Source organism: Pollachius pollachius, assembly GCF_949987615.1.
Source record: "Pollachius pollachius genome assembly, chromosome: 3".
NCBI classification, from domain to species: domain Eukaryota; kingdom Metazoa; phylum Chordata; class Actinopteri; order Gadiformes; family Gadidae; genus Pollachius; species Pollachius pollachius.
The window spans coordinates 21,108,252-21,126,436 of record NC_136936.1 but is presented as its reverse complement, the minus strand read 5'-3'; the positions used below and the strand labels follow the sequence as shown (position 1 = coordinate 21,126,436).

Below are 18,185 nucleotides of genomic sequence, written 5' to 3'. Positions count from 1 at the left end.
TCTTATTATATTTACGCCGCCAGGGGGCGGTAGAGAGTTTGGGTTTCTTCAATAGAGTCAAAGAGGGTCGGTCGGCGTTTACATCTTATTTGCTCTTACCACCAGGGGGCGATAGAGAGTCGGGCGGTGTTTAGATCTTATTTTCTCTCATCGCCAGGGGGCGTCGGTCAGTCGGTGTTTAGATCATTTTTTTTCAATGTACACGAAGAAGGAGACGCCTCTGACGTCAACACGCCCGGGCATGCCTACTAAGCTCGAACATAAACAAAGGCTGGACAGTAACGGCGCAAAATAACTCAACTTATCCATCTTTGTGTCATCATTTATGGTTTCGGCGGCATAAATACAGAGTCTATTTTATTTTAGCGATGGAAACAGCATTATTGATGCGAGTCAGTGTCTTCACCGACCAAGGAGGCAGAAAATACATGGAGGATGTCACCGAGGTCGTAGTGGAGCCCGAGCCGGGGGAGGAGGTGTCGAGGACGGGGGAAAAATACGAAAGTGGGACCACCGGCAGTTATGTGGTCGATGGGGCACACTCACCCAGGACCACGGAGGCAGATATCTACCCACGTATCGAAGCTACGTCTATACAAGTGATAGAAAACGAGCAGGTCGAAACACGTCCGTCTACAGACCAGACACCGGCTGATGCCGGGGACTGTGCGCCTCGCTCGGTCGCCTTCTTCGCCGTTTTCGATGGTCACGGTGGCCGAGAGGCAGCACAGTTCGCCCGAGACAATTTGTGGGAGTTCATAAAGAAACAGCGGGGGTTTTGGTCTAAGTGTGAAGAGGAGGTTTGTTGTGCCATACGGAAGGGATTCGTCGCCTGTCACCATGCCATGTGGAAAAAGCTGCGTGAGTACCCGACGGTTCACCCATGATTTCTAACCGACTAGATTCTGCATTTGTGTACAGTTGGCTGACAGATTCTGGAGCCAAGGTTCAGCCAGGTAGACACTGAACATCCCCGATTGCATACCAGTGTCCCAGTATGCCCTGGTGGGCTGCGTTGGAACGCATCCCAACAGAAGCTCTGGTGGTTCTCTCACCTGATCAGATCATTTCTCCTAGTTGCTAAAAGGTTTTATTGCCATGTTTACATACATGTATAAATATACATTTAGATATACAGCACAAGTAAAGTATATCATTTGTAAAAATCGAACGACACTTCGTGCACTGCTGCGCCCAGGCCTAAAAGTAAACATATTTCCAATTCTTTGACCAGCTGTCATGATCGCTTCAAATAATCCTACATGCCCCGGCATGCTATGTCATTCAAGTTGCAAAATAGACGTAGCCTTTATAATTAATACTGGCAATTAGTAGGCCATTCTCAGCGCTTATACCCATATTAGTCTTTTCTTCTTACAATTCTTTAATTTGGTAACTGGGCTAACTACGTAGTAGGAATGTCATCATTTTTCACAGCCCCTATCATAGAATGCGCACATATGTGTTGTTGTCACTTTGGCTTTATTCTTTACTTTGGGACCGTAGGCCCAAACTGCAATTTTGCAAATAACATGAACAAATATTATTGTTACATGTAATTCTGGTTCTCACAACATTTTTAAATATTATATTAATAATGACATAGTTATAATAATAACAATGTGATACAGCTTGCATACAGTTTACTATTTGGAAAGTAAATGTGACTTATTTGCTATTACAAATTGTCTTATTAAATGAAGTATGGGGTCAATTGTTTTTGTTAGAAGTGCACTCTTTGGTCAATTTCCCCAGGTGTCAAGAGAACAGTAAACAGACTGTTGATTAAAGGGTGTATTTATTTTACCTCTTTGTCTTCATGATAGCTGAATGGCCAAAGACGCTCACAGGGCTCCCCAGTACATCTGGCACCACGGCCAGTGTTGTTGTGATCCGGGGCAACCGTATGTATGTTGCCCATGTGGGGGACTCGGCTGTGGTCCTGGGGGTACAAGACGACTCCAGCGATCAGTTCATCAAAGCAGTAGAAGTCACACAGGATCATAAGCCCGAACTTCCCCGGGAGAGGGAGCGGATCGAAGGGCTAGGCGGGAGGTAGGTTGCAGGCCTTCTGGAGATGATGGGATTTTTTGTTTTTCATAGTTGTTCATTGTAAAAAATGGATACTTAAATTAATGAGTTAAAATGACATTGACTGGTACAACTAGACAGTTATTTAAATCTCCAAAACATTGATTATTGACATTACCCAAGACTCTTCTGGCTATTGTAGATGAAACTGTGATGACACCAATCTATCTACTAAACACACACAGACACACACGCACACACTGGGACAAGTACATTTTTGACTCTGCCATCTCAGCAACCCTGATGATTAAGGGAGTAAGGGCAAGCGTCTCACAATAGCAGATAAACCGTTATCTGGCTAAGTAGTTAAAATCGATGTCATTGTCTCCAGTATGTCTCCTGGTGATAACTCGGCACTGTCCTCAAGCCCATGCAGGCGGAGCTTAATGACAAAAAAGCAGCTCTATTTGACTATCTGATGAGTCTCCTCACCCTCACTAAGCAAAGTCAGAACAAAAACAAAGTTCTCTAGAAGTAGGTATGTATGTATGTATGTATGTATGTATGTATATGTGTATATATATATATATATATATATATATATATATATATATATATATATATATATATATATATATATATATATATATATATATATATATATATATATATCCCCACACTTGTCCTTCCATGTTTGTCCCACAATAAGCATCGTATTGAAATACACTCTTTCTTCTCCATGTGTTCCTAAACCTAAACGCATCTCACGTTTATCTCATTATTTTGCTGTTGATGATAGTACACTGTAACACCTTGGACGAGTTCGGAATGAATGCGAAAACTTTAATTATTTTGCTTGCAAGATCCAAATGAACCAACCGAGGCCACTGTTTAATCGTTTGGCCTCTGTGTGGTCCATCCTCAGTGTCATAAAGAAGTCTGGTGTGAACCGGGTAGTGTGGAAGAGGCCCAGGCTGAGCCACAATGGTCCTGTCCGCAGGAGCACCGTCATCGACCAGATTCCCTTCTTGGCAGTGGCGAGGGCTCTAGGTAAGTAGAGGAAAGGCACACCAAACATTGACCGTTCTGTGAAGAAGGTTGTCACCTGGAAGTCAAAAGGTCAATAGGTTGTTTGCAGATAACCACACACCAGTGGAGCGAACATGAGATGGGGGAGAAGGAAGCGTTGGTATTACCATAGCATAGTGACTCAGATGCGTAGTGACTTAGCCCCACACTATAAAATAATACGCCTACAGTCTTTAAACGCTTTCTTTTGAGCTATATATCTATTGTGCAGTTAAGTAATTTACTATATCCATTGACTTTAGAGCGAGTTAATCGGTAATATTGAGTGACAATTCATTATTTTTTTATACAATACGTTTATATTCCATATGTTTTGTAATTGGATCCTAGTATCTTTCTTGCTCATTTGGTTGCACACTGTACACACAAACAGAGTACTGTTTCTTGACATTCTGCATTCACTTCCTGCCCCCATCTGAAGTTTGCATGACATGGATGTGACTGTATACAACGTATTGGGCCTTTTTGCATTGATTTTGATTATTGTCATATTAATTCCAAATCAGTAATGTCCTGGTAGCTCGACTCCACTTCTGGAGCATTTAAACAGCATGCAGACCCTCCGTTTTTCTGGTAGCTCGACTAACCAATAATTCATCTGCAATTTCTATAAGTTCATTTAGAATTTAACCAATGAAGTAATGTATGTTTTTACATTGTCATGAAAACATCTTCAGGAACAGGCCAAGAACGCGTACTTCTCTCATGTCTCACAACAGGTGACCTCTGGAGTTATGACTTCTACAGTGGTGAATTTGTGGTGTCACCCGAGCCAGACACGTGTGTGGTGACCTTGGACCCTAAAAAGCATCGCTATATTATTCTGGGCAGTGATGGCCTCTGGAATATGGTGCCTCCCCAGGATGCAATCTCCATGTGCCAGGACAACGATGAGGCGATGGTATTAATACACATGTACTGTGACAGCCAAATAGCATCGGACTTGTATCTGCATTGTACCATTGTGTCATGCTCTGTGCTTCAATTAATCCTAATTAATAGGGCTTCAAACCGAAAAGCATGTACTTTTTTTAATGCAAATTTGGTGGCCTCCTTCTCCCCGATAACAATGTCTCGCCATGGCAGGCTCCATGTGGTGTTTCCAGCGCCCGGCAACTTGTGAGCCACGCCCTTCTGCGGTGGCGCCAGCGGATGCTCCGTGCAGACAACACCAGCGCCATTGTTATTGCCCTGCAGGAGCCAGGCAGCCCCCAGGACATGCTGCACCATGAGGAGGTGCTGCTGGATCTGGCCCGGGTGTCCCAGACCCCCCCGGCCTCTATCTCTCGCTCGGACACACTGATCCTGAGGGTGAGAGGAAGGCAGACGTACACAGTGTTCTAATTGATACCAATATGTCCCCCTTTTATATAGTATCTTTGATTGTCCCACTTAGGTACCAAAAATGCACAATCCTATTTATGTCTTTAATTTACCCCCCTGTGGTGTAAATCAAAGCCAAAGAATTGCATGAACCTTTTTAAGCACTTCACAAAAATACATTGGTAGTTATCTGTGATAAAAAAACAATGTTTCCTCACCTTAGCAGCCGGTTCCCAAGTTGGACATGGCTCCTGACGTCTGCGAGCTGGTCCCAAGTCTGGAGCGTACTGATGGCCTGCTTGGAGGCAGCAGCAGCAGCCTTTTCAGCATCTTCTCATCCAACCCCTACACCTCCAGCCCTACGTGTAATGAATCCAACGAACCACCATCGCAGTTGACCGACGAGGGAGAAGCCGTGAGGGAAAGTGCCGCCAGGCTGCCCGGCAGCAAACGGACCACCAACATGCCAGCTACGCCTGACCAGACCGCCAAAAAGGCACGGCACAGGGAGGGGGGCAGGGCAGTGGAGGTCCAGGTCAGCACGGAGAAAGGCCCGAACAACTCATCCAGCATTGCCTGCTCGCTGCTCCAGCAGCACGGCAAAGCTACTGTGTGTGTGTGCTGAGGGGGAATTTTCCCTGCAGCCATTCAAAACCACACTGAGGAATACACTTCATATTCACACAAACCAAGATGAAGTAAAGATGCTGCCTTCCCCACTCCACAACCTTTCTCTATTTTGTGTAAAGCGCAGTCTTGTTGACATCATTAGGGGATTTAACTTATGTATTACCAAGTAGCACCTCTCCTTCACATATTTGACATTTTGGTGGACATCAAGTAAGAGGTTAAAGGACTCTTTATGGTTCCACGTTCACGCAACGCAAGGGGGTTACGGACCCCTTACGTCCTTGCAGATCCTCCTTGCTTCCACCACAAGGGCCGGACGTGCGCCTCACAAAAATCGTAACCTTCCGTTGAGGCGATGCAGCAGCAAGGGCTGTGATTTGTCCGCTTACTAAAACCCGACGCAGAACCATAAACGTTCACGACTGCGTCAAAGCGTCTGCGTGGTCATTGCGTTGCAGGAACGTGGGACAATAAAAAGGCCTTGACTCTCTCGTAGACTTTGGTTCTCTTTGTTTGGTCAATAATAATATGAATGTCCAAACTGCCATTTTCTGGAAAAGTGCGCAATTTGAGTGTATCTTTTATTTTTTAATGTTAATGGGTTGTCTTTTTATGCAATTATGCAAAATACTATGAGATATAATTATCCTCATGTAAATATTCTGTGATATGCTCATTTAAAACAAATGAATATATTTTTATACCTGGTTATACTTTTAATGTTATGTTTCAAAATCCTGTTTGATGAACGATTTCACCATAAAGGACATACTTCTACAATGAACTTTGCATAACCCTTTGTGTGTGCGCTCGTATGTGCGTGTGTGTGCATATGTGCATGCGCAGTACAAGTATTTACCCATTTTACTTGTGAATACTGGATGACATTTTTGTGAACACATTAAGGTGCTGCTATAGTAAGAACCAGTAAGCTAACAAAAGTGTGAAATGATTTACACATATTAAAAAATGCTTACAAATCGCTGTTGCGGGTGAATCGTTGCTCCAAATTAAATGTTGGAGAAGTCAACTGTTACATACTCCTGAACAGAGGCTATTTATTTGAACTTTGACCACGCTTCAACCTGCAGAACTCCACATTCACTTAAAAAGCACAAGAGGCATGCGTTTGGCACCTGGATATATATTGATATTGTGTGAAATTCAATTGTTGTTCTGATCATTTGTATTTTTGCTTACAACTTAGTTACCCGAACAGCCTGGGTTCTAGTTTTGTTTGTCATTATGTTAGCTGTTTGTGTATCGATGTGACGGTTTATTATTCTGTTCAGTTGTTCTCTGCATTTGTGTGTTTTTCTTCAGTTTTCTGCTGAAAGCAATGTACCTGGGATACGAAAGGAAAAGCAAACAAAGTTTTAAGCGGATGGGACCAGTAATTTGTTCCTGTATAATGCTGTCCTTCAAACAAGTGGAGTATTTATTTCTTAAAGTGTACAGAATCATGGCCTTACCGTCATCAGCAAATTCATTGATCTGATCGACATAGAATATCACAAGTGATCATTTAATATTTGCTTTTGGCAGAGAAGAGATTAATGCCAAACACAATTATCTTTCCTAATTCAGAAGATGATGTTAAGTGAGAGCTGTGGATTTTTGATACAACAAAGTGCAATTTTTATCAAGAAATTTGTAGCATTGTTTGATTTAGCTGAAATCTTGACTTGAGGTATTAATCTGTATATGACAGTCTCTGCTAGATAATTTTGCCTCGCTGTAGTATATCTTAATGATTTTAAGATAAGGTCTACTATTCTTTTTTTATCTAAAAAGTTGTTATATTTGGTTAAACCACTGCTTATCGTGGCAAATGCACCCCATACTCCAATTAGTGCATGTGTACAATTTAAATGTGAATATAATAAACTAATCTGTAAAGAAAATATTGAAATGATTCAATCTATGTATAATAATTGTATGTTTTGGCATATATATATATATATATATATAGCTACTCTCCAAGAATAGCCGTTAGGCATCTTTGTTTTAATAATTGGTTAGGTGCATAATAAGAGATGCATCACAAATCACATTTTTTATTTTTCCCTGTAACTTGTTAAACAACAGAAACTTAGCAATTCACAATATAGGTAGCTTTATTTCCACCATTGGGCTACCATCGTTATACCTGGGAACGACCGGAGACTCGCTGCTCATGGCATGTATAATAACAATAATAATTTATATATAATATATACGTAATAATAATAACACCGTGTACCATGAATGAAATGGGCCTGCACTGCGCATGTCAGCGGCTGATTGAACGCCAGGGGGCGCTGCTGCATTCTGATTCCAAATGTCTGCCTAGGCCGATTTTGTTGCTAGAATTGTTATTAAATTGAATCTGCTGGTTTACTACAACAATGACGTGTATTTGATTATTTCTCTCCCTTCTGCAGCATGGACGTAACTGTTATTTAAAATAATTTCTATTTAAGATTACAGGAAGAAAAAAAAAGAAGCTAGCGTTACATACTCCGGTACAGTTGGTGGCGTTATGCACCAAAAAAAAAGCTGGACGCAACTGCCAATAAGAAGAGGAAGAAGAAGTAGAAGAAGAAGTAGAGGTAGAAGAAGAAGATGGACATGGACGTAACTGTGTTTACTAACGTCATATCCGCTGTGACGCTTCCGTGTACGGAATGGCGGGAAGACTCACCGGCGTTATGATGATATACCATAAAAAACATCTGATAGGTTGAAAATTACACAGAATTACATGAAAGATGCAACGCAATGTAGTTCGTTTGTCAACTGTTTAGTTATACCCCATCGTATGCACTCGTATTCTTTCTAGGGAGTTGACGTTTGCTAACTTAACCTCAAACTCCCAGCTCAGGTAGGTTAAATTTTAAAGTAACATGTAGGTACTTATAAGGTTTATGTCAATACATCAAAATACAATGGTTATCATGCACCGTTGACGGTCACAATTAAAGTAACTGCAATAATATTAAACGGTGACCACTACGTTTATTACTTTCACACGTGTTAAATTGAGTTGTTGGTTGGTGTTTTTGCCCTACACCGTATTGTAGTTTCCTACTTTTGGATAAGACGCAGATAAACATGGCTGCTCCCCCAGTAGAGTACACCATCGGAGGGGTGAAAATTCTGTTCCCCTGCAAAGCTTATCCCTCCCAGCTGGCCATGATGAACTCGGTGAGCCTCAGTCACTTTCAGTTTACCTTGAAATCAAAAAAAGTGACAAGGAGTGATCAATCTACCACGAGTACGCCACAGGATTGATAACATACTATCAATAGTGTATTAATATGTACTGCTGATGTATTGGTATTATTCCTATGGTATGAGCAGTATATGAATATATTGTCTTCTAAATCTGCAGATTGTTCGAGGGCTTAACTACAGCCAGCACTGTCTTCTGGAGAGTCCTACAGGAAGTGGGAAGAGCTTGGCTCTGTTGTGCTCAGCTCTCGCCTGGCAGCAGGCTCAATACGGTAGGAGAGTCCCAAAGAAGGGGAAAGTGTAACTTCTCATTCCCTTTCAAACACAAATTGTCTGTCAGGGTGGCGAGCAGTATGATTAATCCATTGTGAGCTTTGTATCAGCATTTGAATCAAAAACAATTTCGTTAAAAAAGAGGAATAAAATACATCATTATGGCATTTTTATGGACTAATGGCATTTGTTTGGAAAGGTTAATAATTACTTGAAGTGAAGGTGAATGAAGGTTAATTGTGCGAACTTGCTTGTTGTGACAGCCAAACCTGAACCAGGAGGAAGCCCCCAGGAGGGCAAATGCTGCTCAGAGGAGAAAACACATGCTGTTTCAAAGAAGTCAGAGGGTGCTACCCCCTGTCAATGTAGTTGTCACACTAAGCCTCCCTGTGCCCCAAAACTGCCCAAGCCCAATGTGGTGGACCTCACTCTGTCCCCTGAGAAAGTGGTGGTGCAACATCAATCATCTCAGCAAAGTGGTAATTAATTATCCTTAATTATATTCTTAATTATGTCTGTAGTGGTGCTAACAATGTACACCTACAAGTATGTCCCTAACATCTTTTTTGACACTTTTTAATTGTTATATTCACAGCTCTTTATATGTCATTAAAACAAATGTATATTCAGATCTTCACCCTGTTCTGTGATTTTGCATCTTGCCAGATAAGCTCATTCCCAAAACGGAGTCGTTTGTCTCGGCTCCGCTGCCACAGACGTCCGTCAGCCCGGACTCTGAGAAAGACGACATCTTTCAACCAGAGAGGAAGCGCCTTCGCACTCCATCTTCGGATCAGAAGGTATTATGCTTCTTTTTTATACAAGCATCGAGGTATCATCCTGGCATTGGGAATGGGTTTTCTAACCTCATTGTGGCACTCTTTCAGAGCAGTAAAAGGAAGTGTATGAACCAGGGAGTCGTGTTCATCGATGATGACCCAGACGATGAAGAGCTGACACCAGTGAACAGGCGCTGGACCATGGAGGTGAAGAGCCAGGCTGTGTCCATGGAGATCGCCAGTACTGAATTCTATGTAAGTCATCATGGATTTATTCTTGACGTCTTGGCAAATAATGTATTTTTTTCCACTTTCCAAATCAAAGGAGAGAAAACATACTTGATAGTCTACTATGAGGTTTGCGAGGGTATACCCGCTGTACCTTTACCCCCCCAAAAAATGTTTACTTTTTCTGGGAGAGGCCTATTTCAGGCTGTTGGCTCCCATTTACAATCACCACCAGGTGGCAGTGGAGTCCACTTAATAGTCAGATGGCCCTGATTGAATGAGCCCAAATAAAGTGGATGAAGTGTTTATTGAAAGTGATGCTTTTGTCTTAAATGTATCTCAATTGGTGCCGTTTTTTTTTTTTTTTCAAATTGCAGGTGATGGATATTTAGGTACAATAAACAGTATATTGTTTGGATCTTATGTTATCCTTGTTTATTTGTATATTTGAATACTATGATGTATCAGCAATGCTTTTCCTTTATGGCAATCCGTCCCCCACAATAGCATCTGTGGGATTTATTAAAAAGTAAAGCCCTACTTGTTAAGCACTGGTACCATTTATTTTTGTTTCAGTAATTCTGTAAATCCTCTGAAATTGATTTGAATGGAACACATTGAATTCCCTCATTGGACCTGTTTACGAACTGATCTGCAAATGATGTTTCATTAATTAATAACATTTATGAAGCAGCAGGGGCTTTAAGTATATGGTATTGATTTCAAAATTTACCATGTTGATTGTCTCAACATGTAACTTTCTCCCTGAAATGCAGGATTAAGCTTCTGTGATTGGATCTCTGCATGGTAACCAGTGTGATGTGTAAACCTGTTGCCATGCTCAAAATGAACCAGTCAGAGTGCATCGGGTCACAGCGGGCCGTGAAACGTATCGAGAGCCTGCGGTGGTAAATAATCCATGTCGTTTGGTTACACTACCAAGTAGGCTGCTGAGATCAACACCCTACCCGGAACCCTGTCCCGGCTCAGAGTCAAAGTACACCCATGCGGTTCCCCAAGAATCAGTAATCTCCTACAACAGCATCTTAATGCGGCCACAGGTGTGCCACTTGGATTTGGCAATGTGGGATAGAGGTAGGTGGAAAAAGAGGAGGGCGAGCAGAAGAGTAGAAAAAACCCATGTCCCTCTCCAGTTTCCGTGAAGCTACCTGAACCTAGCTCCTTTGTCCCCCGAGCGCTGACTGATGGCCTGAATGGGCTTCTTTGAAGCAAGCTCCAGTTTTAATTAAGAGGGTTTGCCTCGCCTGGGCCGCTGATCTGTGAAAGCCACAGGGATAAATATTGAATGGGGTTCACCCACTGGTTACTGCGCCCCAGGGATAAACAGGTGCTTCGGAGGGCAGATATTTGCCAGCCCCCCTATGTGCAATGTGTGCCCATGCATGCGGGGTGTTTGGTGTCATGTCTTCAAAGCTATTGCGTATTGGTAGCCCACCTCGGAGGAATGCATTCCGGGCCCTGGAAGTCTCCGGCATGAGGAGCAAATTGCTGTCCAACAGGAGGTGGCAGCGACACAGAGCCGCGCTGAGAGGCTGCAGCCCCTCAACGCCCCTACGCTGGCCTCCCAGAGTGTGAGATTCCCATCTCTCAGGTGTTGGCAGCGGAGTGTAGCAGCAGCTGCGAAGCCTGGGTATCATTACCTGTGAATACTCTGGGGTATTCATTGATACAACTAAACTACCTCTTCAAGTAATTAATACATAATTTTTTGATATGCAGTTTAAAGTCTTGTACTACCCATGGAATATTATTATCATAGGGGCACACGTTGAAAACCAACATGTTTTCAACGTTGCGTTGCGACAAATGAACGTGTGATTGAGTTGGTCCGCCGTCCTTGGATCGTTCATATTGTGTGACAGAGAAAGTGAAGCTTTCTCACCCTTGGTGTTACCCAAGAACCCGAGTCATCCAGCGCTGAATGAGACGTTGTGTCCTCGCTCACAGAGATGGTGCCCCTTCTTGCCCCTATAGCCTAGTTATCTGCATTCCTTTCCAGGGGGGTGTCTGCTCTCGGCCGTGGGGCCAAGCTTGAAACCTTGTTGTGCTGGCATCTCAGGAGGCAGGCGTGTAAAAGGATACCCTTGTGTCAGCTGTTTCCTGCTGCTGGCTCCTGACAAGGGCCTCTATTCATCAGCAGCCCCCGCTACCCTCGCTCAGGCCCTTCTCTTCCTCCCCCCACCTGCCGATGAATAAGTAATTATTGGCTATCTTGGAGCAGGATATTTGGATGCCTCTATTTAATGTGGCAGCAGCAGGTAAGGTGATCGGGCCCTGGGTCCAGGTTGTGAAGCGTAACTGTTCCAGGGGAGAAAGGTAACATGAACTTGTGTCGGGGGCCCCCTGTTTGTTTTTCCCATCGGCTCAGAGCTCCTTATCCCTCTTAACTTCTGTGACGCGACTCTGCAAGGGCTCTCGGTGGCCTCTCCGGCAACACACATTGTAATATTTGATGGGCAAACACCCTCTGAGAAAGCGAGCCGGCGGGTAACCGGAGTGCCTCATCGCTCTCAAGAACCGGCTTTAGAGCTGTACATAGCGTCGGGCCTGGTGGCTTAAAGGACAGAAAAAACCTGGCACCGATTGTTTTATGGGATCATATTTTTCTCATGGAAATGTAATAATTCCAATGTGACAAATGGATTTGGGAGGCCAGTAACTTATATACTTTTGATTCCCATACTGCTGAGAGGATGTAGGCCATTAAGATGCTGGGTTTAACACTTTGAACCATGTACCATTGCAATGTGCCAGATTGTAAACGTACACTTTGCAAGAGTTTGGACTGTGGGAAAGAAACCTTGATGTCTACAAAGGTCCAAATCCTTAAATTTGCCATCAAACTGAGCCATGGAAATTGAAAATGATTTCCATTTATTTTTATCAGCATGATATCAATATATGACATGACATTAACAATGCAATTTAATGGTGGACAGATATTGCTCCTTATATTAAGGGAAATGATGTGACTGCATATTACCTGTTTTCACCTTATTTATTTACCACAATTACTGAAGCACATGGAATTATTTTGGGTGATATGATCTCTGAATGAATGCTTATTAATTGTTGTTTGTTAGTTGTATGATATAATAATATATGATCTGATGTCTATTCGACACTAGAGTTGCAGGAGTGGGCACCGTTTGCATTTGATGTTATATTTATTTTGAACGGCCTCACTGTTGTGCAGCATATTACAACAGATATGTATAGCTAATTTCTCTCATACAAAATCATTCTACAAAAGTTCACGTCTCTTTTCTAGTGGCAATTACGAACACTTGATAGTGCGTTGTGATTCGTGGAGTCTTGGTATTGCATTGTGCATGAAGTGTACAATACTGCGACTGAGAAGCCAGCGATTGGATGGTGCATGAGTGTCATTGAACATTCTTGAAGTAAGCCACTTAGAAGGGCTCACCAAACAAGCAGGATCAGTTTCATAAGTGATGCCCTTCACCTGTGAACTGGAAAGAAAGAATCCACCACATGTCATTGGACAGCCAATTATGAAGCAGCTAGATTTACTGGCTCTGAATAACGGGAGGGGCTATCGCCTTTCAGTGCATAGAAAAGTCATTTGACACAGACAGGACTCCCTCTGTATAGATACAAATTCTTTGTGCTTGCCTCTACGTTTTGAGCAGAATGTATACATGGCAGTCTGTCATGGTGTACATAATGGTGATAAATTGATTTGGTTCATTTATTTAAATCATGACATAAATCAAGCTAATAAGAACCGCTCAAGGTTCATAATTTCTGTGTGATTAGAATACTTCTGGTCTATCCCATCTAAAGCATCTCGCTCTCAATTTTTAATCCCGTTCATCGCTGCAGTCCCTAGTCAAACCTATTCAGTTGACGGTCTGTCTCCTCTCTCTCTGCCCACCTGCAGTCCCCCCCACACCTGCAGTCCCACGTGCCTTGCCTCCTGTGCCCGTGCGCCGGCTCTTCGGCCGACGTGAAACCGAAGGAAAAAGAGGCCAAAAAGAAGGTCCCCAAGATATTCTTCGGTACGCGTACGCACAAGCAGATTGCGCAGATCGCCCATGAGCTGAAGCGCACGCTGTACTCCGGCGTTCCCATGACCATCCTGTCCAGCCGGGACCACACCTGTGTTCACCCTGAGGTGGTGCGCCACTCCAACCGCAACGAGCGCTGCAAGGAGCTGCTGGAATCCAAGGATGTGAGTATGGGAACTCTTCATCAAAAGGACCTGAAGCTAGAACACATCAGGTATCAGTGTGGCACCGTCGTTAAAAATCATTACCAGACACGAGTCATGTGGCTGATGTGTATTATATTAGCGGTTTGTGGCAATGCATTTGTCTTGCATTCTATGGACCGCAAACAAGAGGGTAAAACATTGTTTTGTTCCCTAATAGGGTTGTTTTGTAGTTATTACATTCCATACAACCGTTTTAGGGCCAAGTTGGCATTAATGTGTACCATGGAAGACCTCATGTCAAAAAGAGTTCAACTGGTCCAAGTCCTACTCCCATACCACTTCAGAGCTGTGGAAGCTTACACCTCAAAACAATCTTTGTACATGAATGGGAATCCCCCACAAAGTGGCGGCTGGAACTATACATTTAAAATCCACTTTGACTGACTTACCCCTGGGGTATGTGGTGACTGCCCTGACCCCTCCCCCCTATCCTATACTGTAAAGAGACCTCCATTGGGGAAAAAAAAAAAAAAGATGTAACAAAAACCCACAGTTCAAAAGCCATGGCAAGAAAAGCCTCCCAACACTGTAGCCTTGAGGGGGGTTATGCACTGATATTGTTGGAGGTGATGCTGCCACAATATCCGCAATTGGCCTGACAGGGTCTTCATGACACACTAAGATGTCAAAAGCCTCAGGAAGATCATCGCTTAGGGATCCCCAGACACTTTCAGAACTTTGTCTAACCCCACCTAGTGCTTATACTGTCCAAAAGGTGAGGCCCCTGGTATTATCGGGACAATTAAGCTGTCAGTGGAGGTGTCTGCCGGCCGCGGTGAGCACATCAACCTCTAACTCGTCTGTTCAAATGAAAGCGCTGGCCCTGCCGTAACCCCGTCAGAGAATGCGTCTCTTCAGTGTTGTGCCTTTTTGTCACTTAAGGGGCTTCCAATCCAAACACCTGGTGTCGATGCACTCACACCCACACGCACACGCTCACTCACTCACTATTTCTTCAGAATTAGTTTTTGCTTGATTGAAGTCCCAAGAGTTGCTCATTTCTTCTTGGGGGCTGTAAAGCGAAGTGTTTACAACAATGGCACTATGGTAATTAAATCCTCCCCATCTTCCCCATTCATCGAACAGATAGGATTCAGGGCTGGTTTTAGTGTCTGAGCATATTTGTCCCGACGCACCACTGCAAAATAGGAGACACTGTACAAAGACACTCCCTCTAAATGCTGCCCTACTGTCAGCCTCTCCCACTGGGCTGTGATGATGGTGTTTATCTGCAGGGTACTTGGCCCTTGTGGTTAGGGTTGTGTCGGTGCCTGTGTGTTAGCTCCAGCTCTTGCATTCATATGCAATGCATGGACGGGACATGGAGGTTGACAAAAGCAGGCACCTCTGCAGACAGCTTAATTGGGGTTTAGTACGTGAGACTCCAGTGCGGTAAACCTCCTCCACATAATTCAACAGGCTAGAATGACACGAAGTGCATACACAGAGTGACATGAAGACTCACAACTGCCAACTGTCGTATCAACGTGGAAACTAGAAAGGGGTCAAAGTAATGGAAAGAAGAAGTTGATCACATTCTATGAGTAGGTTAATTCTGTTATAGCATAGTGTATCTGGGAGTGGCTATATTAACAAGATTAAGAATAACTTTAAAGGAGACATATTATGGTGTTTTTCCCACAAGTAAACATAGTATTTGAGTTCCAGAAAACATGTTTTTGAAGCTGTTTGCTGGCAATAGCTTTTAATCTCGCCTACCGCTATTCCCCTCTGTTTCAGTCCCTTTAGAATGTGCTGTTTCTGGTGTCTGTAGCTTTAATGCAAATGATGTGCTGCCCATTGACCAATGAGCTGTCAGACTGAACCACAGCATGGAGGAGAAGGGATTGTTGCCGTTTGCGGACTCCTGGAGCTCTATATCTATATCATATAATAATAATAATAATAATAATATTATATAAGGGTATTTATATGATATTATATCTAATATCACTGCCAAAAGCTATGTGTGCCTCGGATGATATTATGAATCATAAAGACTGCGTCTGACGTCTCTGGTTCTTCCACAACAAGTAAAGACTCATAGTGGGGGATATCTCGGCCATGGTTGAGAGGAAAAGGGGGGAAAGGAACTTTGGCCTTGAGTCTCTGAAGTCCATGAACTGCGACATGAAAGAGTATTGTACTCCGGAAGCTGAGCTGCCGGACTTGCCGCCGAGCTCCCCGCGTCGGAGCTGGCGGACTGCCGTCGAGATCTACCCCCGCCGGACCTACCCCCGCCGGACCTACCCCCGCCGGACCTACCCCCGCCGGACCTACCCCCGTCGGACCTACCCCCGCCGGACCTACCCCCGCCGGACCAGCCAGCTTCGGCGGCAGTTCAGCTCCCGGAGTACACTGCCGGACTACCGCCGAAGCTTCGGCGGCAGCCTGGACGGCTTCGACGGCGGCCGGACTACCGCCGAAGTCCGCTGGTTCACAAAATCTTAGCTATGCTCTGATTGGAGGGGAGTGGGGAAGTGAGAGGTAATATTCAACTGTGCCCCCTTCCTACGTAGGAGGGGGCGCCTAAACTGACTTGCTCGTTTGGTAAATGTAGGCAGGGTACTTTCAGAAATGCATATCTCACTCAAAAAATCATGAACAGACTTTTTTTGTTTGTATGCGTGTGGGAGCACCAGAGACCCAAAACAACATCCCAAATCCCAGGAAAGGTGATGTTTTCATAATATGTCCCCTTTAATACAAAGAAAGAAAGAACATTATGATCATCAAAACAATCATTGAGTGAAGCTACATTAACAACGTGTCACAATATGACCTCCTCCAGCCCAAATAGTGGTGAGGCTGCCTTTAACCTGAACAGAGCTTTGTGTCTGACCCCCTCAGGGCAAGTCGTGCAGCTTCTACCACAGCGTCCACAGGATGCGGGACCAGGCAGTGCTGCAGGGGGTCCACGGGCTGGACCAGGCTTGGGACGTGGAGGACCTGGTGCGCGTGGGCAAACGCATCCGTGCCTGCTCCTACTACGCAGCCCGCGAGCTGATGCAGGACGCCCGCATCGTGTTCTGCCCCTACAACTACCTGCTGGACCCGCTCATCAGGGAGAGTGTGAGCTGCATGTGTGTTTGTGTTTGTTTTTGTGTGTGTGTGTTGTTGTTTGTGTTATGTGTGTGTTTTGTAGTGGGTCCATTTCATGATATTCTCTTGCAAGGTGACCTAAGGAGCATTTTTACCGATGCATTGCTCTGCTCAATAATAAAAATATAGAATCGATGTGAAGTTAGTAATATATGTCAACACAAATGCAAAAGGCCTATACAGTATACATAGGGATAGGGTAAGGGGATAACATACGATATTTTGGATACATTTCTGGAAATATTCTGAGAATAATGTGGTACTGAATTTTATCCGCATCACCCTGCACTTTTGTTTGTGTTTTTTGTGAGTTTGAAAACTTTTTGGGGCTACTCCCTCTCTCAACACCCCTACTCTGCCCTTTTTTAACTCACCTCTGCCTTGCTCTTCCAGATGGAGATCAACCTGGCCGGCCAGATTGTGGTGCTGGACGAAGCCCACAACATCGAAGACTGCGCCAGGGAGAGTGCCAGCTACACCTTGGACAACAACCTGTTGAAGATGGCCAAGGACGAGCTGGACGGCATGGTCTCCCACAAGATCCGGCCGGCCGACCACATGCCACTGCGGAACTTCTGCGCTAGCCTCGCAAAGTCAGTGACGAGATTCACCCTATACATCGGGAGTCCGGCTGTGTTTTGGCCGTATAGGAGGGATCGCGGAAGTGGCAAGAATTCCTGTCTCTCTGACTTGATAGCGTTCACACACTGAGGCATATGGGAGTCTTTGGAAGGTGGGCCGCTGAAGTTGTGGCCCCGTTGAAAATATGTTGTTTGCAAAAAGCACACAAGTATTAGGAAGGGGGGGTTGGAGGGTTTCAGTTCGCAATAATTTATACAACCACCAGATGCCATCGTTTCAATTCCATTCACAGAGCTTTATGGCACGACTATTGTTGTGAGCAGTATTACCAATGCATTATTTATCTATATTTTTTGTACCTGATGGAAGTATGTTTTCTTTCCCTACAAGAGTTTTGTACTTTGTTAATGTAAAAGAAAAAAACTATATATATATATATATACACACACACGCACACATTGGTAGTCCCTATTGTCTATTCTCTACGCTCGGGACGTTGAATTGTGTGTTCATGTTTTGTTCCATGGTGCAGCTGGATACATGAGAGCCAGAGTTTGATGTCCGAGAGGGGCTTCGAGACCTCCTGTAAAGTCTGGACTGGCAACGATGTCGTGGGCATTTTCCATGGCCTTGGCATTACTGCTGCTACCTTTGGAATGCTTCAGGTACGCTTGCTT

General features: G+C 44.0%; 2 protein-coding genes across 3 annotated transcripts in view; both read left to right on the top strand.

The window, feature by feature from the left end:
• Nucleotides 1–258: 258 nt before the first annotated feature.
• On the top strand, nt 259–6,975 carry ppm1da (protein phosphatase, Mg2+/Mn2+ dependent, 1Da). 2 transcript variants are annotated; one of them, XM_079732267.1, is made up of 6 exons: nt 259–861; nt 1,827–2,055; nt 2,957–3,081; nt 3,840–4,021; nt 4,207–4,431; nt 4,670–6,975. In XM_079732267.1, the coding sequence occupies exons 1-6, from the start codon at nt 369–371 to the stop codon at nt 5,066–5,068; spliced, it is 1,653 nt and encodes a 550-aa protein (XP_079588393.1). In that variant the 5' UTR covers nt 259–368; the 3' UTR covers nt 5,069–6,975. The 2 variants fall into 2 exon arrangements, with proteins under 2 accessions (XP_079588393.1, XP_079588392.1); XM_079732266.1 differs by having other exon boundaries at nt 4,667–6,975.
• A 787-nt stretch (nt 6,976–7,762) lies between these two features.
• Nucleotides 7,763–18,185, top strand: part of brip1 (BRCA1 interacting helicase 1) — a 30,614-nt gene continuing 20,191 nt past the window's right edge. Inside the window, exons 1-10 of the mRNA XM_079733469.1 lie at nt 7,763–7,936; nt 8,136–8,259; nt 8,447–8,558; nt 8,823–9,038; nt 9,226–9,359; nt 9,447–9,593; nt 13,492–13,782; nt 16,675–16,896; nt 17,320–17,519; nt 18,041–18,173. Of these exons, the coding sequence (XP_079589595.1) occupies nt 8,167–8,259; nt 8,447–8,558; nt 8,823–9,038; nt 9,226–9,359; nt 9,447–9,593; nt 13,492–13,782; nt 16,675–16,896; nt 17,320–17,519; nt 18,041–18,173 (1,548 nt within the window). The 5' untranslated portion in view covers nt 7,763–7,936; nt 8,136–8,166. The remainder of the gene's footprint in view (nt 7,937–8,135; nt 8,260–8,446; nt 8,559–8,822; nt 9,039–9,225; nt 9,360–9,446; nt 9,594–13,491; nt 13,783–16,674; nt 16,897–17,319; nt 17,520–18,040; nt 18,174–18,185) is intronic.